The sequence below is a fragment of the Chlamydotis macqueenii genome, chromosome 12 (assembly GCF_036417535.1).
Source record: "Chlamydotis macqueenii isolate bChlMac1 chromosome 12, bChlMac1.mat, whole genome shotgun sequence".
Taxonomy (NCBI): domain Eukaryota; kingdom Metazoa; phylum Chordata; class Aves; order Otidiformes; family Otididae; genus Chlamydotis; species Chlamydotis macqueenii.
Genome location: NC_141567.1, coordinates 18,725,476 through 18,752,127, shown reverse-complemented (window position 1 = coordinate 18,752,127; position 26,652 = coordinate 18,725,476). Strand labels below are relative to the sequence as shown.

General features: G+C 40.2%; 1 protein-coding gene across 1 annotated transcript; it reads right to left on the bottom strand.

The window, feature by feature from the left end:
• Positions 1 to 921: 921 nt before the first annotated feature.
• On the bottom strand, positions 922 to 26,652 carry CA12 (carbonic anhydrase 12). The gene is made up of 10 exons (XM_086757466.1): positions 26,562 to 26,652; positions 23,527 to 23,547; positions 17,146 to 17,325; positions 14,453 to 14,595; positions 12,253 to 12,348; positions 10,534 to 10,597; positions 9,914 to 10,071; positions 8,690 to 8,816; positions 2,818 to 2,902; positions 922 to 1,373 (listed from the first exon to the last, which is right to left on the bottom strand). The coding sequence occupies exons 1-10, from the start codon at positions 26,650 to 26,652 to the stop codon at positions 1,289 to 1,291; spliced, it is 1,050 nt and encodes a 349-aa protein (XP_086613592.1). The 3' UTR covers positions 922 to 1,288.

Here is a 26,652-nt window from a genome sequence, read left to right as displayed (position 1 = left end):
CAATTTATTTATTTAAAATATCAAAGGCGGCGGTGGTGCTACTGAATGCAAAATGTATCTAAGTGTAAAGTTCAGATTGGAATTTCCCCAGCAGTTTTTAGCAGCATTCATACCTGAAGTTATTTTAGGCATAAGCCTGTGCTCAGTTACTTCCTGCCTGTATACTGACGTACAAGCATTTCAAACCTTCACTTTAGATGTCAAATTCAAGAGGAATTCTGTATACATCTGAGGCTAGGCTGGCTAAACCCTGTTCTTCCTGAAGTCAATGACATTTCACATTGTCTTCAGTGGAAACCGAGTTAGGTTTATGCTTCTCACTTTCAAAAATGCATAACAAGACTCAAGAGTATCTAGCTTTTGAGTTTTGAAAAGATAATTTTTATTACTTTCTAATAATTAAATTACTAAATTCAGAGAACTAAATCAGCAAAACCATCTACAGTATAATTGCAGTTGTAATATATACTGTAAAATCAATCAAGATTTCATGATAGAATGGCAAGTCTGCTTAGAAGCAGCAGCAGCAACTGCATTATCTCCTCATCATTCATACACACACTATAAATAAGAGCAGGATAATAAGACAAGATGCTTCTTTAATTCCAAAGACAGACCGAGACTGACCTCCATAAGTTTGTGAGGCTGTGTAATACTGGAAAGTGAGCTGTTCCTCTAGCAGTAGTGTTTTTCCAGCACTGAGTTCCTGGGTTTGAACCCCATTAACAATTCGTGTGGCTCTCATTACATTTACACTTGTCTTTTCCTCTGATGTTTCTGTTACAAAGCGACTGGTGAATGCACTAGCATCATTTGCTGTGATTTTTAAAAACTGTATGCACTGAACAACTTAGTTCAGATTCTGATCTCAAATACACATTGCCCTTTATCTTGTTTATATTCATCATGCTAAAACCAGTACCTGGATTTAGTAGGGAAGAGTGCTTGTAGCTTGATAAGTGTCTTCAGATTTGAATACCTGGGGGAAAATCTGTGCTAAATAAACTATAAAATTGGAGTTTAGGATTAACTGTAAAATCAATTAAAAGACCCAGACTCAGTAAGCAGCAAATATGAAAAGAATGTGGTGAGGAATTTAACTCAGGAGAATGCACTGATCGTATCTCCCTGGAAAACAGGAGCACAAGGGCTACAGAAAACTTTTGGCTGGTACATTTTTAGAACACTTGTGAGTCTTCGCATTAGCCAAGAACAAGAGACGTGTTCCACCAATGCAAAATAAATCAGTGCTATGGATGAAAAAGGGCTTTTGTGACAGAGCGGGGAATCAAAGTTTGGAGATGTCTTCTTCCTCCTTGTACATGCCTGGTTTGTAGATTACTCCTCTGTTGTCTTCGCTACACTTTTTGCAGCTAAAATAAAACAAATGTAGTAAATAATTGTGTTTCCAATGAAGGAAAAGCACCATTGGTTACTTAAAATGGTCCATTATGCATACGTGAGATTATTTTTCTCTGTACCCGTGCAAATGTCACAGTAGCCTATTGTTACAAATAGGTCAGGAGAATGCATTCTGCATGGCAGAGTAAATGCTGATCACGAAGGGATCAGGCTGTAGGAAAGTTTGTAAGCTTAGTCTTTTTTTCAAGAATTTGACTTTGGTGGCAAACAGTCTGGCTGAATGATCTCTTGTCAGTACAGATTTCTTCCCCTTAAATGATGTGACCTTTGGGAGAGGCTTTTTTTTCTAAAACTCTGTTCCCCTCTTGTTTCACTTACTGTTCTAGGAAAAAAATGAAAAGCAACGAGGAGCAGCAATGCTAGCAAAAAAGGACAATAAAAAAGAACAAATGGCAATTGAGAAACAGAAAAACTGGGTAAGTTTGTTATCGCCCCAGCCTGCTTGTCCCACTTTGTCTGGAGAGGGAGTCTCATTTCCTAACTGCTTGTGGGAGCAGTCAGTACCTAGCGTGGCAAGTGGTTTTGTGTTCTCCCTGGTACTCATGTACAGTTCCCTATTTCGTGCCCTTGTATCTTTTAATAATAAAAGATACAGTTCCAGTAATTTTTTTTTTTTGTGGAAAAACATTATATAGTTGCTTTACACAAAAAAAACTACTGTTCCTACAATGGCAGAATGGTAGCCACTGTGGCACAAGGGTCGCAGCAAGTAGAGACTTTTTAGCTGTATAAACATATTTTGCTGACAATAAAATAGAATTACTTTGGGGTATATGATACCCCAAAGGGCTGGAGCACCTCTCCTATGAAGACAGGCTGAGAGAGTTGGGGCTGTTCAGCCTGGAGAAGAGGAGGCTCTGGGGAGACCTGATGGCGGTCTTCCAGTACCTCAAGGGGGCTACAGGAGAGATGGGGAGAGGCTGTTCAGTAGGGCCTGTAGTGACAGGACGAGGGGTAATGGTTTTAAAATAGAGGGAGGTAGATTTAGATTGGATATTAGGAAACATTTTTTTACAATGAGGGTTGTAGAACACTGGAACAGGTTCCCCAGAGAGGTGGTGGAAGCCCCATCCCTGGAAACATTCAAGGCCAGGTTGGACGAGGCTCTGAGCAACCTGATCTGGTTGGAGATGTCCCTGCTCCTTGCAGGGGGGTTGGACTGGATGACCTTTGAAGGTCCCTTCCAACTCTAACCATTCTATGATACAGGAGAAATAATGGCTACAATGATGAAAAACAAATCAAAGCTTGTAGGAAGAGATCGTACCTTATAAAAGAACAAACATTATCACTATAAAAAATGTGCAAGGTTTCGGACACACAAGCACTTCTTTGTGTCATAAGAAAAATTTGGTTTGACTTCCTTTCCTGTGATGTGACAGCTGGACGTCTTACCTTGTCCTCTTCAGTAGGCACAAGGCTACCGCAAGAATGATGAGGACTCCCAGAACACAGGCTATCACAAGAGAAACAACAAAGCCTAGAAAAAGAGGGAAAGCATACAAAACAGTTAATTTTGTTTACTTGAGAGAAGAAGGTTAGTCTCTAATCTGTCATAACATTTGCATTCTGCATCTGCAACTTTCCTACAGCCTGCTCATACCACTTTGCAACTGTGGAATGGATAACTTTGCATAGATGTATACTGGAAAGCCCTAATCCCACAACTGGATCCAGTTCACAATGCTGTGAATTTAGACACCCACTGAAGTCACAAAACCAACGTGAAGGCACAGGCATGGCAGATCAGAAATTCTGGATTTCAATGCTATAATGTGTAAGAGAGCGTAAGCAAAACTGAAAAACTAAACCTACGGAACTAAGGATGTTAAATCTGATGCTCTTTTTTTTTTTTTTCCCAGGCAGATGAACACCATTGAATGTGGACAGCTGAAGAACAATATGCTTTGCTGTTGAGAACATTGCTTAAAGGCATCCAGGAAGGTAAGAATGAATTCAGGATATCAGTATGAAGAACTGAGTGATCTCATGTTTGCATTGAGATGTTAAGCATTATCATTATAATGCTGTCTTTGATAATGACCTTCATATATATTTTCAGCAATGAAAGTATTTTTGTTTATTTTGGCCTTCCCAAAGATCCTGAAGGTAAGCACTCTTTTCCTAACTGCATTTTCATGATTCATTTACACGTTGCATTTTGTATTTTATCAAATTACTGTTTCTCTCTAAGCAAAATCAGAACCCTTTCAGAGTCAAGCTGACAGGTCTCATGTATTACATCTAAGTATTTTCTTCTTATTAAATCAACTGCTGAGAAAACAGAAATGTAAAACTTTGAGTTTAACCTTATCCCATTTAACCCATTAGACGCTTTATTAAGTCCAACTGAATAGAAGCAACTTGCAATCCATCCAGTTGAAGAAAAGCTGTATTTTAAAAAAGGGGAGTTTTGTTATAGTAAAAATGCATCAAATGGACAACAAAATATAACACCAAATACATAATTGTAGAAAAATAGCTAATAGTTTGAAGAGGAAGGGTAGGGGGCATTTCTGTTTGATCAGAAGCCCTTGTTGCAAAATGTAGTTAGACAGTATTTCAGCATGGTGCTATAATCAAAACTAGACACCAGTTCCCATTTAACTTGTGGGCAGTGGAAGGTTTGAACATCATCATAAATTTCAGCTGCATGTATGCGAAGCTGATTTTATTGGAACAGATTGCTGACAGGCAAAATACATTATAAACATGTTTGAGTTTTGCTGAGTAATCCTTTAAGATTAGAGACATTTTGAAATGTAGTACTTGTTAATAGTGAGCATGAATTTAGATTTTAATCATTGGCATCAAAATGTGGATAACCGAACACTTCAGGCAGTTGCATTTTTGAGACCAAACACAGCTCAATGGCCCCATCTTGTGGCACGCATGCTCAGGTGAAGATGGCAGCTCAAGACTTGACACTGAAAAGGTAGAAAAGTTGCTCTGAAAACTTGCTTTGTAGGTGCTTAGGGTGTGCACGACAGAATTTCTTTCATAAATTTCTGTGGTTGCCTGGCGCAAGCCATGATTCTGTCTATGGCCTTCCCTTCTTAATAATTGTGCTCTGTTCCTACCTGTGATACAGCTGGCTGCATCAGGCTGGGCGCTCGCAGCCAGCAACCAGGTGCACCTTAATTGTGCTTTCACAGGAACCTTTTTTCTTCTTTCTTCCCTCTCCCCCCCGCCCCCCACCCCCGAGGTGAGGGGCTGCACCTGTGAGGCAGCCTTTGTGACCATAGTAGGTGGAATAGGAGGGGACAGGGATGATGAATCGTTTTTTAAATGGGTAGAACATTTTTCTATGCTTCACTGATAGGGTCAATGAGCTTTTGTAATTAAATGTAGTTACACTGAATGGAGTTTCTATTAAAGTAGCACTAAGCACGGCCTTTTGTAGCCATAGAGACCACCTCTTGGATGAGAACAGCAGGATGGGCAATAACCCATACAATTCCACTCTGGTAAGTCATGCCAACTTTAAAGATACATTGAAAATGCTTTTATAGCTGGTGTCACCTCTGCCTGGGAGCCAAATAATGTGGCTTAGCAGGGGGAGAGCCAAATGTTATTCTTGGGTTTAGTACTGGTTCACAGCAACAATTTTGAGAAAGTCACATCTGGGTCACGTTTTCCCCCATAGGTGGAAATAATACTTGCACTATTTCTGTGAAGTGTTTAGAGATTCCTGGATGAAAAGCATAGTATCTGATTTTCAGTTACTGGGATCATGGATTGTAACTCTCTACCTTTTACTTTTAAGTATTGAGTGTGATTTACAGAGACAAGGTAGTCAGATGCTGAAAGGTCAGCTTAAGAAGCAGATGGAAAACTACATTGCTCATTTCTGGCTGACCAGTCGGGCTCAGAAAATCACTGGCTAGGAGATGCAGTTAGCAATCAGCAACATACCCTTGTCAAGTCCACCAGGTATTGAATCTTGGTGAATTGACAGGGTAGAAAAAGTAATCACATGGAATCTCTAGGATTCTATGGTGAACTGGTCTTAAACATAAGGTAGCTGCTCACTCCAGAGCTTCTCTTACTTCAGTAAGTGTTTCTGCAGGGGCATTGCTATAGTGGATTGATTGTGCATTGACTTAAGAAAGACCCTGCAGAGGAAGCCTTACAGTCTCAGAAACTTGGCGGCCATGTTGTCAATCTTGATTCTGCTGTTTAAAATCATTGTACGTAATCTGATTTGAGCAGGGATTTGAAGGAATTTACTAGAATAGCCATTCTGGACCCAGCTAGTTCTATAGTTGGCAGCCGGTGTTTGAGATTGGAAATTTGGGAAGAATGTTTTAACCCTTTTCCTGCTCATATAAGAATGCTGTGGAGGAAAGGGATATTTCTAGTTGGCCAATCAGCAAAGCAGAAAAAGGACTGTCATACTCTAGTTCTTTCCCTTTTTCACTATTTAGCCATCTTTTAGTTTACTCAAAATATTGCTTGTGCAACTAATACCAGTTTGTATATTAATCATGGGGCTATTAAGGATTGTTGATGATGTGGTAAACTTGTAATTTTCTTATATATTTTGGTTAGAATCTAGCAACAAGAGAACTACTACTGTAATTCTCATTTTAAAATGAGATTAAACTGGGGCATAGTGCTTGCTATAACCATTATACACTGCAAGCGGTGGCACATGGATTTGATAAGAGGCATGAAGATAGGACAGAATATTATGACTATTGCTTTATATAGTGTGCCACAAGAAGTCAAGGAACAGAACCCGCAAAACCCTAAGTCTGACTTGTGTATGCCCTGTATGAGTCACAGAAATAACTTCTGTCTAATGCAGAGTCATATTACAGTCAAGAAACCAGGTTTCCACTTGTTAGCAACATAATATAAACAAATTGGTTTTCTTAACTGTTAAATTGATTGGGGGGTTGTTCTGTTACTTATTCTTGACTCTGAAGTGGTATGATTAAGGATATTGCTTACTGCAGAGAGTCTTCATCATGCATAGCAGAAAGGTATTCATGATCTTTCAGAAAGGGAAAAATCTTATTTTTTGTTAACATGTGAGCTGATGCAGACTGATGCAAAATTTTGGTAGCCGACGGTACTCAGTATTTTGTTTTAGTCTGACCTTGAAACTGGGCTCCAAAATAGAAACGAATTAAAATGAGAAAAGAGACAATTGATCAGAGTAACTTCTCTCAGCAGTAATTCAAGAGCAGAAATGGTGACTTTAAATAGAAGAAAGGTATAGCTAAACTAAACTAGTTTAGACTTAAATATTTAGCTATCTGCTGCTGGTAATGGGAAAGACAATAAGATACCTTTGGCAGCAAATAAGCAAGGAGGCAAATGGAGAAATGGCAATGAAAGCAGAAAAATGCTTCAGCTCATTGACTGGAAAGAACTAGTGTGGATGCTTACAGTGCTTTGCACTGTAGTATCCACAGGCTTGGGGACCTTTTTTGAGGTATCTGGAGCGAATGCATTCTTAGCTTCCAGAATGAGGATGGGAGATGAAAACTGCTCAGCTGTTTTTGGAGAAAGTCAGTTTTCTAGGCCTTTATCTACAAACTGGAAGCTGTGTATAGACAGGAGGATCCTTGAGAACCTGAGCACTTTTCAAGATGCTCAGTGAAAAGAACAAAGTCATATAGTGATGGCTTTACTCATAGAGTGTAACATCTTCAGATCCTTAATCCTACATGAAACAAAAGGATGTTATGCTGTTTCTCTGCAACTCAAAATAGGGAAGTATCCCATCTCTTCTTAAATTACTGCCCTGCTTCTGTGCTACAAGTTAACACAGTTGTTTTTCTAGTCAGTAGCTTTCTGCTGAGCGTACAGAAATGAGAACCTGAGGTAATTTGGATCCCTGAACTGCTCTGAAAACTGTGTATGGCCGTTAGGACTGTAGCTTGGTCTTTGTACACCTGGTCCATAAGGCTTCTGCTGAGGGTCTGCTGTGTTAACTGCAGATACAATGGTTAATAAAACAAAAGTCAGGAGATGCAGCAGTTAAGGAGATGCAGCCTTTGTCTCTGGAGCTCTGGAGATTATGAAATGTAGAGATTTAATGCAGAGCTGGAGAATGGGAGGTGATGGCTTGTGGTTTAAGCCATATAGTCAGAAAAGATATGTTATGAAAGGGGCTATCTGCAGAGCGGAATGGCAAGAACAGCTACTGCAGTATGCCTGCAGGGAGAACTGGTCCCTGCAGTGGCTATTGTGTGAAATTTCCCAATATAGACAGTTCCTGTGTTTTCCTTTATTTCATCAGAACAGTGGAGAAACTTGCAGGCAAAGTTGAAATGATGTGCTAACACATTTTATTAATTTGAAAGTTTACTGCTTGGCCAATCTTTTTTTGTGAAGTCTGCTTTTTCTTTTAAAAATCTTTTACTTTCAAATAGTATAGAGGCTTGCCTAGATTCATCTACCTTCAGTGTATGGGCCAGCTTCATAACTGCGTAAGAGTATGAGTTTGCAAGATGACACAAACAATACATTTTGCACAAACAGTATACTCAAATGCCTTACTGTGGGGCACAGCTAAGCTTCTCGCCACAGATGCAGGTTTTTATGCAACTCCCCCAAAAACCTATGCGTTGTCATTGTGTAACACTGCATAATTAAGCTTTTCAATCAGTTCTTCCTCGTAAGATGGCAATTTTTTTTTCATTTGTAACACTGAATGTTACAAATGTGTAACACAATCCAGTGTTACACATTATTTTTACTTGTCAAGTTAGAATTCCTCAAGGACTTCTTCTGACTCTATGTAATTTCCCAAAAACAGTCTCCTTGAAGGCAAAGTTCTGATTCCCTTTAAATGTGTGGTCTGCATAAAAGGAATCCTGATATTGCTGAGAACCAGAAAATGTCACTGGTGAGACAAAGCCAGCTCAAGCACTTACACTGACTGAAACAGCTCAGCTGTAGAGAGCTGTTTAGTGTTTGGAGTGACAGCAAATATTTCTGCTAAGCATGACAAGGCCAAACATGTCTTCCTTCTTTTATCTCCTTGCCTTTGATCAGAAGGTTGTAGGGCTTGCCTGATACCCATTCCGGAAAAAGAAAACTTCTTGTATACTCTTTGAATACCTTATTCTTGTACAATTGCTCATGCAACAATGCAGTAAGAGAAGAAAAGGGAACAAAGTGAACTTGTGGCAAAATGTGATTGCTGTATTTTTGTAGTGGTACAGTGCAACAGGACTGCCACTTCAGTAGCTCAAGTTCACACAAATCACTGTGCACTGTTTCTTGGCATAGAAGTGTTGATACAACTTACCTTCACGGAAGGAGATAAAAACCAGTCTTTCATGAAATTCCTGAACATTTCTGAAGTTATCGACCATTTCCAGGGGTTCTGGGTCATCACTCTCTGTGCAGTACATGGCTGTTTCCAGTGCCAGTAACTATGAAAGGAAACACCCTGCTCAGCTCCCAGAATACAGAAAAAGCAATGCCGGTGTATGATCACAGCGAGTGTGTGTTTGAAACAAAGGGGTAGTCAAAGGGAAGAGAACACATTAAATAATAGTGAAATCTTGCATGGCCTGTGAGTCCGAATGCAGAATAATGTGTAAACAGTGTGACACCTCTAAACCTGTACCTGTATGTTGTTTACATCCTGATAAAATTAATGCTGCTTAGTAATTATCCACCGGGAAAACTGGACGAGAGGAAGCATGGTGGCCCTTTGCAGCATGTTCTCCCTACCACAGTCTTAACTCCTAAGCAGTACTAAAAGCTACTTTATGAAAGAACTCTCTCTTTGGTAAAGACATGATCTGGCAGAGTGGATAAAGTAAAGAATGGACTTTGATAACAAGGAGCATGCAGTAATTTGATTAGAGATTTTGATAATAACATTTTTCCCCTGTGTTTATAAGTAGGTGAATCAGAATATGGTGTTTGGGAGTGTATAGTCTATGTAAGTGGCCACCTAAGAACAAAAAAAAGTTAATTAGGTGAGCACAAAAACCATAAATTTGAGAATAGCCAGAGGATTCAAGACTGACAAATAACACATCACATGCTTTTTAGAAACTTAACATCTACCCAACCTATCATACCCAAGTCAGTCAGGATCAAAGTAGCACTAGAATACTTAGCGAATAGGGTTCCGACATGAAGCTTGAGCAAAAATTATCTGGAAGTGACTCATGGAAAGACTCAAAGCAGGGAGTAAGTACATAGGGAGAACAGAAATTAATTTCACTTGGCTGATGCTATACCAATTGCTATGCAGTTGTCTGTCCTTTATTTATTCTGGTTCAACTAAAAACGTGTTAACTACAAACAGAATAGCATATTGATTTATGTCTGTTCTGTGCTGTTCTTCCCACTTAAAGGATTTTAGCAATGATCATCTTTCACTTTTACGGGAACATGAGAGAAATCCAGGAAATGAGAATATGTGTTTACTATTCTTTAGCAGATATCAATCAAGGAAACACATGCTGTATTTAAACTTAGAATCATAGAATCAATTATCTGCATTGAAACTTGCCTGCTCTTGTGAAATTTTAACAGGATGTCTGAAAACTGTCCAGAGAACACTAGGGTAGCAAGGAGGAGTTGTCAGGGATCCTTCATAGCGATAATACTCATCCAGTCTGTCAGGAAGCAGTTCTTGAATATCGAAACCAGGGACTTGGACCATCTGATCTAAAATAGGAGATTCCTGTTAAATGCTGTGTCATTACTACGCAGGTAGTACACCAGTGAAGTGAATTTGCTTTTCAGTAAGTAGGATGCTTTCAGTCATATCACTAGGAAAAGAAAAATACATTTTAACAGAGATGATCCCAGTTTAATAAGGAATACAGCTTTTTCGGTTTCCTATGTACAAATCTGGTCTTAGATACCAAATCATAATTCTGTAAGATAAACTGTGGCCATATTAACCAAAAACCACCATGTGGAAGAAATAAGGCCCACTCAGAAACACATGGTGCATGCTAGCCATACGCTTTTCACAGAAATGTGCTGCATTTGTAAGTCTTCCACAGTTTGTGACAGGTTTGCCTGGGATTTTGGGACTGTTTTTTCAGCCAGGTCAATCCCTCTCAGGGTGCCATCTGATACTCTTAGCCCTTCTCAATGCAATGCAGGCTTATAGCCACTCACCCTTGTATTTCACATTCCGGAAGTGCCTGAAGATCTTTTCGTAGGATGGGTTGAAGGGTCCAATCTGAAATGAGCAGACTGTTAACAGCTGTGCAGATCCCTGCAGTCTGACTATGAGTCCTTGCTTCTGCACACAGCAGACAGCTGCATTTGCTGGCCTGCGTCATAAGGCAAGTGTCTCCCCCGTCCAGATTTTTATATACTGGAATGCCGCAAGTGCTCTTTTTCCTCAAAACATGAACCCTATACTCAGAACCCCAATGATGCTTTTACTTGCTCCAGAGCTATTAGAGCTGCTTTATCATAATTCTATCTTAACAACTGCAGCGTAGGCCTCTTGTGTGCACTTGAAAGACCCTATTGCCCTTGCCTGTTCAGGATGCTGTGCAAAGGAAGAGAAACCATTTCCTCTGAGAACATCGCAGGCATAAGTTCTCAACTGACAGGCTTCTCAGCTCATCTACTGGTTTCTAGTCAAAGCCGCATTTTTCCACCCTGAAACATTTTTTCATCTGCTGCTCCTCACAATCCAGGAAGATAAAGAATGACACTATTGGGTACTGCAGGGCCACTGGCAAGGGCTACACCTCAGCTATCAAACAAGACCATGTTTTTCAACTGCTAGCAGCAGCTTTTCAGTTTAATAATCAATGCCCTTTCTATGAATTCTTTGCAGTTGGTGCTTAGCAACTCCTCTGACAACCAGACATAGTAAACTAGTGTCCTTAGATCAACTGTAATGGCCACCAGCTGTCTGAAAGTTTTTCAAAGGCCTAATCTCCATTGTTCATTTATTTGATTTTTAAACAGCAGAAATAAACAGAATCCCAGTATTATTTGCTAGCATAATATACAATACTCTGAAACTTTTCACAGCTGCAACTTCCAAATGAACTGACATTTAACAGAAAATTGTTGTCAAAGTCTTAGAGCTGCAAGGAAGTGAGCTTGGATAATATTAATGAGAATTAGAGCTTTGTCTGCTAACTAGAACATTTTCACATGTGTATTCTCAGGTTTTTCTATGCTGCAGAAAATCCTCACATTTTAAAATCATCTTTATAGTAATTGAAGAGTTTTAATACTCAGGAAAAAAAAACAGAATTATATATATACAAGCTTCTAAAAATGTTTATTTCAGATAATTATTAATTGCTTGTATGTGGGATTCCAGAAGGGAAAATTGGAAAGCTGTCCTTCTGTCATCTCAAAAAAGAGCACTGAATTTACTTGTTCACTGTAATCTGTGGTTCAAAGAATCTGGGAAGTTTGCAACATGAAGACTGTGGTCAAATCCTAATTACATATAGCGGCTGAAGCCACGGTTGTGTCTGCCTGTGCCTGTCTGCTGTGTTAAAACTGCTTCATGCTACAAAAGGCAGCTTTGAGTAAGTGAGCCTGAAATTCACTGTTGTCTGTTGTTTGGTAAACTTTACCAATCCTTAGTTTGTAAATGAATGCAAAAATTGATTTAACATGGCTGAAGTTAATTTACTGAAAAGCATGAGGAAATATTCAGAATTCCTCTTTTCTTAAAATTTGTTCCATGTGCTGCTGGAATCTGGCCCTTTTTTGGTGAAAGAGAAAGGGAAGAACCTTTATTCAGGCACAGCATTGTTAAATAATCTAGGTAATTTTGTATATTAAACGTCTCTGGTGACTTAATGATTGAAAGCATATTCTAATCAACAACAATGAAAAAAAGGTCTTGCATCCTACCTCAAGAAGAATAGCCAAAACCGCCAGTCCATCCGCTTTGTCCATTGCTGTTGTTATATCTGGATATTTCTCAGAGTTATAATGTACAATATGCAGCTACAGAGAAGGAGATACTGTTATTGTAACATCTGGAGCATGCTCACATTTCTGTTTCAAGAAAGCTGGTTGATGTTCAAGGATCACTTCCTCCAAGCTTAGGAGCAATGCATCCCAACAAAGAGGAAGTCAGGCAGGGATCAGGTTAGGAAAGCCAAAGCACTGGTAGAATTAAACGTGGCCAGGGACGTCAAGGGCAGCAAAAAAAAAGCTTCTATAGGTACATTGGGGATAAAAGGAAGACTAGGAAAAATGTGGGCCCTCTCTGGAAGGAAATGGGAGACCTGGTTACCTGGGACATGGAGAAGGCTGAGGTACTCAATGACTTCTTTGCCTCAGTCTTCACTGGCAAGTGCTCTAGCCACGTTGCCCAAGTCACAGGAGGCAAAAGCAGAGACTAGGGGAATGAAGAACTGCCCACTGTTTTGAGACAGCCTAAGGAACCTGAAGGTGCACAAGTCCATGGGAATTCTGATGGTCCTCAAGGAACTGGCGGATGAAGTTGCCAAGCCACTGTGCCTCGTATTTGAGAAGTTGTGGCAGTCTGGTGAGGTTCCCAGTGACTGGAAAATGGGAAACATAACCCCCATTTTTAAAAAGGAGGAAAAAGGAAGACCCAGGGAACTGAAGGCCAGTCAGTCTTTGCCAGTCTGTACCCGAAGGACATGCAGCAGATTTTCCTGGAAGCCATGCTATGGCACATGGAAAATAAGGAGGTGACTGGCGAAGCCAACACGGTTTCACTAAGGGCACATTGTGCCTGAACAATTTAGTGGCCGTCTGTGATGGAGTTACAGCATCGGTGGATAAGAGAAGAGCAACTGACATCATCTACCTGGACTTGTACAAAGCATTGTACTATCACACACAACATCCTTTTCTGTAAACTGGTGAGACATGGATTTGACAGATGGACCACTTGGCTCTTGTGAGACCCCATCCACAGTACTGTGTCCAGCTCTGGAGCCCCCAATATCGGAAGGATGTGGACCTGTTGGAGAGGGTCCAGAGGAGGTCATGAAGATGATCAGAGGGCTGGAGCACCTCTCCTGTGAGGACAGGCTGAGAGAGTTGGGGCTGTTCAGCCTGGAGAAGAGGAGGCTCCGGGGAGACCTTATAGTGGTCTTCCAGTACCTCAAGGGGGCTTGTAAGAAAGCTGGAGAGGGACTTTTGACAAGGGCCGGTAGTGACAGGACAAGGGCTAAAAGCTTTAAACTGGAAGAGGGTAGGTTTAGATCAGGAATAAGGAGGAAATTCTTTATTGTGAGGGTAGTGAAGCACTGGCCCAGGTTGCCCAGAGAGGTGGTGGATGCCCCATCCCTGGAAACATTCCAGGCCAGGTTGGACGGGGCTCTGAGCAACCTGATCTTGCTGGAGATGTCCCTGCTTCTTCCAGGGGGGTTGGACTGGATGGACTTTAAAGGTCCCTTCCAACCCAAACCATTCTATGATAATATATATGATTGATCATTTAAGCTTCAAGGCATCTTGACTGTAGTACTAGTAAATTTTCCTGAAAATGTAACATCGCTTTTGGAGCTCTCAGCATTTAGAATGCAAAAGCCAGTGTTAAATGTAACTAAAGAAGAAATGGATTCGTATAGTGCTGTTATGCAAACAAATTTTTCTCATTTCTCTTTTAATCATTTTGGGGTAAATATCCAATTGGTACTGCTTTTCAAAATCTATTCCCAAATCCATAATTTAGGATTAGAAAAGATAAAAAATAGTTCTTCACGGGATAGAAGAAGGTGAGTGAAGTAGACAGAGAAGCAGTGTTATGCAGCCAAAAGTTACACCTGGTGTATAGGGAAGAACCCAGGTGTCAAATATCTAGCAATTTGCTTGAAATTACTCAAGTGAACCAGCACCAGCTCTGAGTTTAAAACCTAAATTTTAACTCCCTGACTTGTGGCATGTTCATGAAAGCACATTGGTGTCCATCCTTTTTGCGGTGCACAATGCATTTTTTTTTAGTATATACCGAGATCATAAATACTTGGATTAGAATCTTGCAGCCTTTTACAGTCATATACCCAAGATTTGAAACCATGGGACCTGCCCAGCCTTCTTTGTTTCTTTCCCTGATCTGAGCTTGTCTTACCTCCGCTGCAAAATGCTTCCCACCGACTGTGTGCTCTGAGCCTTCTGACTTGTTTCTGTTTCCCCAGTGCAGGTGAAGTTGGGATGCAGCGTATTCAAACGGGAGGTTTCTGATGTACATAGTTGGTGACAGGTACATTTTCACTGTAAGCAGACCAAACCAGATGGGAGCAAATGATACCACAGCTTCCAAGCACAGGACAAATAAAAACACTGTGTCTAAGTGTATTACATATAGAGCAGGAGCAATGCCGATTCTTAACTCAAATCCATCTCAGTCTGTGGTAGGAGATAAACACTTTAGTTGTCTTTAAACCTTTCTAGGCAATGCAGGAGATTTTAGAATATACTCTTTTTCTGTTTTCTTAAACTACAGGAGTTGCATGTGAGAATTGTTGCTAATGGAAATCTTTCTTCTTCCTGAAGAATGCAAAAGTATCTCAGCCTTATTGAAGAGGCAGTTATTGATGTGTTGAAGCAAAATTTAGGCTCATGTGCTTTCTTTCAGTCCCCTTGTAATGGCTGAAAATGGCTTAATCAATTAATATTTCTCATGGTATTTTTAAACTCTTGTTATATTGAACTCCTCTGCCTCTTAATCTTCTTTTAGGAGCATATGGTAAAATGAAAAAAACTTCCCCCTCTCCCTGCTCCCCCCGAAATCCAGAGCGTTGATGTCAAGCAGTTAGATAACCACAGGCCTTAAGAAATAGCATTTCCTCTCTTGCCGTGCTGGAGGGGGACCTTTGTATGCATTACCCTCCCTTCTGCTCACTAATGCTCTCCAGCATGCAAGACAGACTGGGTTATTTTTCATGTGTAGAAATTACAGTGTTAATTCTCAGTTTAGCAGAAACTGAGTTGTTCACTTGAGAAGTTTGGTATTCATAAAACAACAGCTTATGTAAAGAACAGGTTGATTTATTTGCAGTCTATACTTATTATTTTCCAGTGTTAACACAATTTGTTTCTGGAGTGTCCCAGACATGTTTTGCAGGGGAAACAAGGCTGAAAACCTTAATGAAGGAACGGCTGCAAACCTATGTATTTTTATGCTAGTGCTGAAAAGCTTTTTTTGAGCTCTACTGTTTTCAGTCTAGCTGAAGTAGGTAATTGTATCTGGATTAGCCGGCCGGTAAAGCACATTAATTATATGTAGGAATGACTGATACCACAATACTAAGCATCCTACTGATTTCCTCTCTAGCCTTAAGAGAACATAGCAGCAAATGGTGTAATGATCACTCTAACAGAGGCTAATTTTTCATTACTCAGAGCAATTAAGGTTTGTATTCGAGTAAGGTTTCTAGAGTGGGTTGCATGTCCCCTGCTTTCTAGGAGGGTACTGACCTTAGAAGTGAATTCCTATTTTTACTGAGGGAGGGATATATTTTTTTCTTGGCTTGCATTAGGAAGTACTTGAACTTCTTGTTTTTGGGGCAAGAACTGAATGTTAGTGATGTCGGCTCTACGAGGAATTTGCTTTTACCTTTGTGACTATTATGTGAGGGACAGGCTCTCAGTGTTGTTCTTTTGTCTTCACCTGCTCTCTGGCACCATTGAAGTCCACATTGACCATGCTTCCTTCTCTGCCTATTGCCTGTTGCTTGCATCAGCCTAATACATTCGACTGTGACGGTACAATCTTTCACTCAGGACCAAGAAAGGCTCTTAGGAAAAGAAGGTTGACAAGGAAAGGGTGTTCCAGCTATCCCTAGTCTAAAGCAACCTGGTTTTGGTGGAGGAATTGACCAAGAGGAAAACCAGAAACAATGCCCTAAGAGGTTGCCCCTTACTGAAGATGGGCTTGTGGTGGTCTACAGAGCGGGTTTACCCCACTGAAAGAGTTGGGGGGGGGCAAAAAAAAAAAAAAAAGAGATGTTTGCATGTTGGGTGTATTGTAACCAAGCATGCCAGATAAAAGCAGAGGCCATTTTATAACATGGGTTCTTTTAATGCTTATGCAATAGAGCAGGGTACAAATAAGGAGTGCATTGTAACTGTTCTTGTTTCTATGTCTTCAAATGTTTCAGGAAGGAACACAACATGAAAAATGGTGGGACTAGCTTACTGGTGTAAGACTATCTTCTCTTATTCTCTGCTTTTACCTACTGTACTGATGCTTTGATTTAGTACTACAGTGGAGTGCATGTCTGCACGCTATTTGTAATTATTTTTCTGTCTTTGTATCTTTCTGTCTTATATTACACTAAAAAGATTTCTCTCTCAAGTCAAAGGAACAGAATGATGGTCTCAGCTCTTTTCTTTTTTTTTTTTTTTCTTCCTCTCCTCCCTCATGTAATTCAGCTGAGCTGCTTTGATTAGACTGGAATGTCAGAGACCCATTGCACCCATATTTTATCAGTTTATCTCTTTTTAACAAAATCACAAAATCTATTTCTGTTTTGGAGCACTCCAACCAAAGTAATAAGAAAAGCTCAGGCATTAATTCTGACATGCCTAGAGTTTATTTTAAAACCACAATCAATTCGGCTCACTGCAAATCCATTTGTACTTCGTACATTCCCGAGTTTCCACAGCCTGTTCTCTAGATGTAGGTATACTGATGTGGAGGCTTCATCATCCCAGCTTAATTTCATCTGATAATCAAAATAGTTCACCCACGAATTAAAAAATCACGAGCTCCAGCAGCTCTTTCCTTCACAATCCCTTGCTGCCATTGAGCTCCCTTACCTGAATGACCGTTATTCGTCAGTGTAAACTGGTCAGTGGAGGACACATTATAGCCTATGAATTCTAAAGGCAAGAGATTAGAATCATACTGGAGAATTTCTTTGTGGAAATCTATTGGCGACTGGAATACTCCTCCACAAAATGGGTATTTCTTTGGCCACGCCTTCTCTCCGTCAGGACCTGTGTAAATTAAGAGAGACACGTTTGTCAAGCCTTAGCTGTGCAATTAATATAAAAACTCCCCTTTTTCAGCCTTCACACAAAATTTGGAAAAGGAGCCTTTTCTGAATTTTTAAGACTTTTTTTTTTTTAATTTAATTTCATCTTTCCAGTGTGCCATTAGATAGAAAAGGGCCAAATGCCAACAAAAATCTCACATAGAGACACTTTACCACCCCTCAATTTTTTTACAACCGCAACTGCTGTTGATGTTACACTCTTGGGGAGCTGCAGGTCTGGTAGCTGACCAGACTAGGTCTGCAAGCGGCAGCACCAGAGCCAGCCACAGGGTCTCTGACCCCCTCGTGATGGTATTGTCTTTCTTCAGAGCCCACAAATGTGACAAGTAGTTTGATCTGTGTCAATATTTGGATTATTACTGACATGAATTACTTTTCCCTGTGGAAGTAACAGGCATATGCACAGTAATACAGCTATTCTAGCCTTCTGCAGAGAACTGCTGAAAGAAGTGGCTTCATGTTGGCAGAGGAAAGTTTCCATACATTTCAGTACGTAGAAAGCCAGACCCTTTTAAACTTTTCCTTTTCATGCAAACTGTCTGGCTCTATCTAGCAATATTGCATAACCCACAGTGGAAAGCTAATCTGCAAAACTGGAAGGTGTTATGATAATTTGATCTGCAATAACTTGCTCAAACTCTGGTGAAACTTTTATTCATCACAGTCTTTTGCCCTAGGTAGAATCTACAAAGAAGAGATAATATCAAGGGTTTTTTAATTGTGCCTTTGATTTAATTACACATTAATAGCTAGCAGCTGTTCGCAAGCTGTAAGCTGAGACCATTTGGATTTAAATACCAAAACAGGTACTTGCAACTTGTGTTCCTCCTCAACTCTGAAGATTTATCATGATTCTTTCTAAGGCAGAAAGGTCTTTGGGGATCACCCAGCCTGATCTGTGTAACGCATTGAATTAATTTCAATGAGGCCATATCTTTCAGAAGAGAAAAAACATCTACTCCTCCTTTAAGCATTGCGGGTAAAAGACACTTCATTAGTGCCCAATGGATAATTACTCTCCTTGGCAGCTTGTTTTTCACTTCGAGTTTGTCTAGCTTTGATTTTGTTTAGATAGTGATTGCTTTTAATCCTTTGCTTGGAAATTGAAGAGCCTCTGCTAGCATACTTTTATTCCTCATTGAAGTACTTTTAGCATAGAGGACATAGTTTCTCACTTCTCTTAAATGAAATAGATTGAGTTCCTTGAGTCTTTGGTTAGAAAGCTTCTTTTCCAAACCTATAATATTCCTTTCAGCTTCTTTGAAGTCTCTCCGGTGTGTTAACATTTTCCATGAATTGTGAATGTTGGAATCTAATGTGAGATCGTGTCCTCAGTGGCAAAGCAAGTTCAGATCTTTTCTGAAGGAAAATTAACAGTCAGGAGAATATTATTAGAGGCTCACTTTTTAATGTGAAGGACAGTTTCCAAGGATATGGACAGTGGAGGTGAATCTGACTTAAACGTAGTACATGTGACAGAACTGGCAAGTTCAGTTCTGGTGCTCAAAGACAGTCTTACTTCCTTGTTACAGCTCTTTAAAATTATTCAAGACATAGATTAGCATGTGACATTGTTTGCAGTGTGGAAACTCAGACTCAGTCAGTGCTTTTCAGTACAAACAGGCCTTGGTGTTGCTGTAACTTACATCTTTGACTCCATTTCGCTGCCAATCACATGAATTTCTCTCCTCTTGGATCTTCATGGTACTGTCTTAAAGTTATGAAATTCTTTTTAAAAGCTAATAAATGTTATGCTGACATTATAGAAGACTGTATACTATTCTCTACATATTTTTTGGCAAATAACAGATCCATCCAGAAGAGCATAAATTCCATACTATGGGATATACACACTCAAGAATATTTCCCAGGAAAACATATATCAGGATATACCAGGAAATGATTGTTTCTTCAGGTTGAAACTTGATGTGCAAGACAATGACACTGAAATCTTAACACTTTCCTACGGAGCTAAGACTACAGCAGTGCCAGAAAAAATGGTGAGAAGCCATTATTGTAAAAAGACTTCAGTAATTTTAAAAGGTTTGGGTTTTCTATGCACTGATAAGACAGAGGGTTTGCAAGAAGACATTAATATATTACATATCATAGGTTTGGAGACCTGATAATTAAATAGGTAATTTTTAATTGATGCATAAAATAGAAGTCTAATCCCAACCAGTGGAAACCATGCCATGGAGTACCACTGACTTTTTCAGTACTGTGTTTGGATGAACTGAATGCCCTTAGGAGCTGGCAACAGAGTATGGGAACTTCCACACCAACATCAGAAGTTCAGAAAGGAAACTGTTCTCTTTTCAGTAAAATGCTGTAGTTATTGCAGTCTTTATGTACCTTGATATTTACTAGCAGTTATCCTTTCCTTGACCTAAATCTGTTTTAGTTTGCACTCACTGGAATCTAAACTGCTCAGACCTCCACTCACAGGCCTCTAAGCTACAGCTGTTTTTGCTTGTTTCTCATTCCTGCTCAATTGAAAAAAAAAAAACAAAAACAACAAAAAAACCAAACCAAACAGAAAACCTTTTTTTTTTTTTGGTACAAAACCAGTTTTTCTAGAAATTTTCCCATGTAATCTTCCTAATTTCAGTGCCTCAAGACTCCTGTCTCAAAGAGCTGAGCTCAGTGCAGCTTGGGTTTGCATATGTGAAATTGAGATTTCCATGGTAGATAAACCACGCAGCTGGAAAGCATTGCTCAGCCAGCTCTGTTGAAAATGAATGATTGATTGTGAACCAGATTTTCTTTTTAATCTGTTCCAGCACATTGAGATAAATTCAATGGAAATCACATTGTGTTTACAAAGGCTCTGTCTGATCACTACTGAATAAAGAATAGCATGTGGATGTATTAGGATTGACCTGTACTGCAAGTCCCAAAAGGTATTAACATAAGAAGTATTGCAAAAGTATCTCAGTGGTTAATTTCCTCCATCTGTGACAACATTTGTGACAAAGGGAAAGACCCAGGCATTTCAGATGATATTTGCTGCTAAGAGGATCCCATCAGGACTGTCAGGAGAGCAATAACTGTGCCATGGGCCTGTCCTACCCACCAACACTACTATTCAGCTGTTGGAGTGAGCAAATTAAGGTACAGAGCTGTTGGTATGGGTGGAAGCAGGACCCCTCTTGCTACCACCGCTCCCAGACGCAGCCATGAACGCTCCCTGCTGCAGGCAGTGCAAACTGAGGTTGCTCAAATCCAGCTCGTGTGCTGCCTTCTTTTACGTGACTTTCCAGGCCTGTGTTCCCTTACCACGGTGTAAATAACCCTCAGCCTGGCTGTGCCCTCATGGCTATTTTATAAAAGATATCTGTAAATAAATTAGTAATAATTCTTTGAATGGTCTTGCTGCCCAGCTGTACAGTGAGCTGAGCAAAATACCCTCAGCACCATGGCTGCATGCGTCCACTGTCTCCTCTCCTTTGACAGCTTCTAGCTTTCCATGCCTAAGCCTTCAGCCAGCCCTGCAGCCCTGGCACAGCTGGATGACGCAGGACAGATGTTCCTTTAGGAACAGGTAATGTCTGCTCCCAGGATGTGTACATTGGCTGACTTACAAAAAGAAGAAAACAGGCCTATGAGACACCAGTGGTACCAACAGACTTGTGATGATGACCGATTAATATTCATATTGCTTGAGCTTCTCACAGGTATCCAAGTTCTCTTGAACTGAAGTAAACAAATGCAGTAAAATGCATTGGCTCAGTAATGCAGGGAATGTCTGTGGTATTTTTGCAGGCAGGCAGAGCGCTCTGCCCTGTTTCCAGCCAGCTGGAAGCTGTATAGCTGCTGTTAGCCCAGGGCTGCGTTAGTAGTGCAGGCTGAGAGTCCAGGCTCCCTGCCACGGTAACGTGACCACATGGTTTCCGTTTCGCTCAGAGCACAGGCAGAGCTCAGTCATTCCATTCTGTGTCACATATCCAGTGTGTGTATCTCCCACATATGTGTCCAGAGGGAAGCTTGTCAGATAGAGGAATTTCCAAGGGTTGTAGCTGTCCCTGCTACTCCATTCAATAAATTTTGGTCATGTTCTAATGTGTTCACTAAAGCTGGCGTTTCCTAAGGGGAAGTGGAGGGGTCTTAGCGCAGGTTCTCAGCACCTCACCAAATTGGAGTATTTGGCAGCAGTAAAACTAAAGCATTTGCAAGTTCAATTAGCCTTACGTCTGTTAACAACAGTTCTTGTGTCTATGTTGTAGCATGAAGTTGTCTCCTCACATGCTAACGCACGTTAATAATTCCATTTGCACTATTGCTTTAAACTTGGCTGTAAAGCTAGTTTTCTCCATTGTGGTTGCTTGTGATTGCTTATCCACTCTCAAGGAGTGGTTCTGGTTCTCTGATTTTATTCCAGCCCTCTTACATCAAAGAAGCAGAAAACCAGAATCCAAAAAATTGAAGCCCAGCTCTCCAATTCTACTGACTCTCTTCTGGGGCAGAGGGCTTCAGGCCTGCACCTTCCAGCCACACAGCAACATTGCCAAAAGCTGTATGCACATGCTGTCCTGAGCTATGGGGCATCAGAACAATTCTTTTAGTTCTTCAACTGAACACTCTTTTCTTGTGATACGCTTCATCTACTTTGTCTATTTTACAGAAGGTGAAGCAGCCCATCAGAGGACACAAAGCAAGCCTGCGTCAGAGGAGGCTGAGGGTTCACACCCCAGCTTACTGGCCTGTGCTGTTTCTTCCAGGCACTTTTTCTTGGGCTATACACAAGAGCAGTGAAATCAGGAAGAACAAATAGCATTGCTGCAGTTTAGCTAAGGAAGAGGCAAACAGAGGAGAGGTTTAGCCTTTATATTTATTGTATCTAATGCAATAGTTTCCATTATAGCCAAGCTGAATGCTCATTTCTTTGGAAAGCTTGCGCTGAAAAGATAAGAGCTGATCAGATGCAGTGTCATCTTGTGTTGCCAGCATGCCCTGAGCTGCTAGTGCTGTATCAACATTCAGATTTACATATTGTTGTACTGAACAAATACAACTCTGATTGACAATCACTGCCTGGATTTCTCCTCCACCCTTAATCTCGTACATTGAACCTCATCTTGACATCAGTTTGCACTGTGATTATAATGGCTTGACTTCCTTTCCCTTCCTGTTGACTTAGTGGGAGACATTGCAAAGGGATAAAGGTAAATGGTGGGAAGTGTAAGCTGCCAGAAGGAACCAGGATCAGTAGGAGAGTATGGAGAGGCTCTTTTCTGGCTGATTGCAGTCTCTCTAATGTGCAGACCAATGTTCTACCTCTGTTTTTTTCCAAGTATATAAAAAGAACTATTCTGTGCAAGCTCAGTTGCCACTTTAATTTTTTGAAGTTACTTTTATATGTTTTTCTAGATATATTTGAATATCAGTAGTTGAAAAAAAGAATCTATTTCATGAACCTTCTCTTTATCCCCCAGTACATGTTAGAAATCAGACTGCAGACGGTTTAACAGGAATTTATGAAGTTGGACACTGAGAATAACATACTCTGAAATAAATACTGGTATTCAAATTCCTCGAAAGGGAGAAGTAACCAATTGAAACAAGCATTACCCTGGGAAGGAGGGAAAAACTTCTGCTTTGATGGTAGTAAAAGAAGTCTTGCTTTCCTTACTACCCAGCAGGGTTAGGGTCATCTGATGGCTGCTATCAAGGTGGAAAACCCAGGCTTTTGTTACTCAAACTGTGTCAAGCTTTTTTCCTAATAAGAACGTGAAGTATAATTTACGCATACTGGCAGTTAGATTAAAACCTTTAGACATGCAGCTGACAGTTTTCCTTTTGCTTATGTGAAGCGAGTCAGGTAAACTGGAGCCCAGCCAAAGGGAGCAGTTATTAGCGGCAAGTTCCGTCTCTGAGGTTCTTTGTGTTGTCTTGGAGCAGCACCAAAGGCTTAAGCACAAGCATTTTTTGCTGAGATTCTCAGCACTGCCTACTTCTCTCTGGGCATGTGGCGTACAGACACTGCTCTGAATGAGGAAATAACTGGCCAAATGATTTGATCAATTAAAAGAAAGTCTCTAGATAATTCTTCCTGAGCAGCCATCAGATCCTTGTGGAATCTTAAGCACTGACATAAAGGACAAACCCACAACTTAGTATGTACAAATTAATTAGTACTTACCAATATAAGTCCATTTTGACCCTGTTTAAAGACAAAGGAGATATTACTGTGAGTATTTGAAATTGATCTTACTCTGTAAAGAAACAAATTGCAACTAAAGCCTGTGTACTGAATTCTGCAATACTTTTATCTGTCTTTCTAGCACCAAATGTTGAGCAAAACATTGATGCTTTCAAAGATTATGAACCCTTCTTATCCAAGTTATAACTATAATTATCCCTGTGATCCTGCCCGTAGGGCTGGACTTTCTTGTGGTCACTTAAATCCTTGAGCGAAACTTTTGTCAGTCTGGTTTCTTTTTTTTTTTTTTTTTAGTGGAATAACCACAGACTCTGTATGTAGGTATATCCTTGATTTTTTCTGTTTAGGAAACTAAGGAATATAAATGGGGTGTAGCTATAACGAACCCCTTCACGCCTACTTGAAACATCAGTGGATTGCCAGGTGCAGTCCATTGCCAGATGGACTTTGAAAAAAGGGAGTATGATACACGAACCCATATAACTCAGAGAATCCTGGGGGCTTGAGTAAGTGTTAAAATGATCAATAATCATCCATTGCTTAAGGAACTGAACTTGGGACAGTGTCTCTGCATGTCTTTGGAAATGTCTTGACATATTAAACAGTCTTTTTAAATTTTTTTTTTTTTTTTGGTCCTGAAAGCTACTTAGAGTCATTCAGCTTGCTGTGTAATTACAGGTGCTTGTCCTGACAGACCTGAACAATTTTGGTTATCTGGCTAATGTAGATCTTTATTCTCTGAAAATTTATTTTTATTTCTGCTTAGAAAACAGTCCTGAATTAGGAGTCTTGCAGACACTCAGTGTGCCTGTGTGTGCATGCATGCATGCATGCAGGCAAATACTTATCCTTACATGCATATGCCTGCTCAGTACATGATTCTTGGCTGCATTTCTTGTACTCTGAAGTGTGGTCACAGATACAACTCTTGCCCAAATAATGTGATGTGAAATGCTTGGGATTAATTTGTAGGGATGTGCAAAACAGCTGCACTTAGCTCTTTTCTATTGATATCTGCTGGGAACACTAAGCTCTCTACTTCCAGTTTGTTAGGACCAGTGTGTCTTCTTCTTTTACACTGGAATTTTCAAAACGAGGTCTGTGTAATCACCCTGGCTGAAGTCCCCAGCGTCCTTGTGTAGAAGAATTCATGCACTGTCTTAGATTTCAAGATGAGAAACCTCATTCTCCTTTCCCCTTCTCTCAGCAGAGGATTATAACTTTCTGAGTTTTTTGGAGGGGTGCTTGTATCCTTTAGTCAGCATTTTCTGTAGGTAAAACTTGCATGAAGGTAACAACTGACTGTCAAAAGGTTTTAGAAATTGCCACATGCTCACCTGAGCAGGGTTTGAAGAAATATTGCCTTAACTACAATAGCCACTCTCTGCTCATTAAAATGTGTAAGAGGTGTCAAAACTATGATATTTATAATCTAGAACAACCTTAAACCAGTTGATTTCAAAGATTTTCAATATTTTGGGTGTTTATGCCAATCGAAACAAAAATAAATGAAAGCTTAAAGTCTTTTGCCAAGTGAAATTTTCCTTAACCTGTGAGCATTTTGATGATCTGCATTAGCATTATGACTTTACTGATGAGCACAATAATAGCAACCAGTGTAGGTAGGGCTGAGGCTTTTTTTAACACTTATTTAATCTAACTTAGATCAGGAGACGAATAGATGACCCAAAGGCAGAATCTTCTTGATTTGGTCTGAAAGAACATGTGGAGTTGCAAAAGTGATCTGCTGCCATCCTCAAACTGTGAGCACTCTCCTGCTTCTTTGTTCGTGCTGGGGTGAGTGCTGATGAGTAAAACAGTTACCTGTGCATGCATGGCAGAGGAAGTTCCTATAGCCAGTGTATCTATGTTTCACTGATCAATATCCAGGGAATGAATATGTTTCCAGGGTCACTTGGGAGCTGAGAAACTGGGAATGGTTTTAGCTGTGAAAATCTATATTAGCTGTGTCTCTGACTTGGGCAAATGTCAGAGACAGGCAGATGCCGTAGCTCTTGGTACTGGGTGTCTAATTCTAAGGTAGGTATTCTCCAGCATTCCCTTCAGGACGTATCATAAGACATACCTTTTTGACACATCCTTTCACTTCCAAACCTTCTGTGTTGTCAGAGAAAGCACATGAAAAGTACCAAGCTTTATTCTGTTATTCTGTAAAGCACCAAGCTCTAGGAACCTCTGCCCTTCAGGTGGGAGATTCTGCTAGAGGATATAGCCATTTTTCAGAGGACATATGCCCAAAATAAGGTGACTTGAAAAGTTTGAATTCCACCCCTTATGTAGCTCATGTGAAAAACCTGGTAAAATCTTGTCTTGGCAGAGCTCTGTACGAAGCTGACTGCTCTGGATTACGCTTGCGCCTTCAGGATTTTAATCCCATGAATATAGGTGCTGAGTAAGTCTTCTCACACAACCTTTTACTATGGCTCTCCCTCATATCCTATAATCACACTAGGTGGAATATAATCAGCTTGAATGGATGAAAATTGATTATAATCAGCTTGACTAGCTTGACCAGATTAACATTAACTCCTAAAAAGAGAGTGAGGAGCACTGACCTCCTGAAACTGGTCCTATTTAAATATAAGAGAATGAGGTCTAGCATATGGGGTGCTTTACAGGGATTGCATTCTTTTCCTCTGCTTTAAAAATAAACAGGGCAGAGGAAAAGGTGTGATGCTTCCACTAATTCTGAGAAGGACCAGTCTCTGCTTCATTCTATGAGAAACAAAAAGATCACAAAGCAAGGCATACTGAGCATGCAAGAAGTCTGTAATGCAACCTAAATCAGAGGACAAATTTATTTTTCCTGTATATATTAGAATACATATTGTGAGAAATTGAAATAAGGATACTAACTCTAACTGCAGACTGCAACACTATACAACTTTGAGCATGCTGTTGAAACAGTAATAATTAAAAGGTGCCAATTTTCTGCATACATTAGCTGCCCTAAGTTACAAGTGACAATAAAATAGAAAGCTGAAAGACTTTACCGTTCAACGGCGCTTGCACTGAGAGTTGTATCTTTAGGAAGAAAATAAGCACAGTAGCAACTGTGACTATACTGAAGCTCTTGGCTGACAT

What these genes read in the sequence shown, in the direction of transcription:
- CA12 (XM_086757466.1), bottom strand. Translation starts at nt 26,652, where the DNA reads ATGTCAGCCAAGAGCTTCAGTATAGTCACAGTTGCTACTGTGCTTATT. An exon ending in AGTGCAAGCGCCGTTGAACG is followed by an intron (nt 23,548 to 26,561) that starts GTAAAGTCTTTC and finishes GTCTTTAAACAG; the next exon opens with GGTCAAAATGGACTTATATT. An exon ending in CCGGAATGTGAAATACAAGG is followed by an intron (nt 10,072 to 10,533) that starts GTGAGTGGCTAT and finishes CTCCTATTTTAG; the next exon opens with ATCAGATGGTCCAAGTCCCT.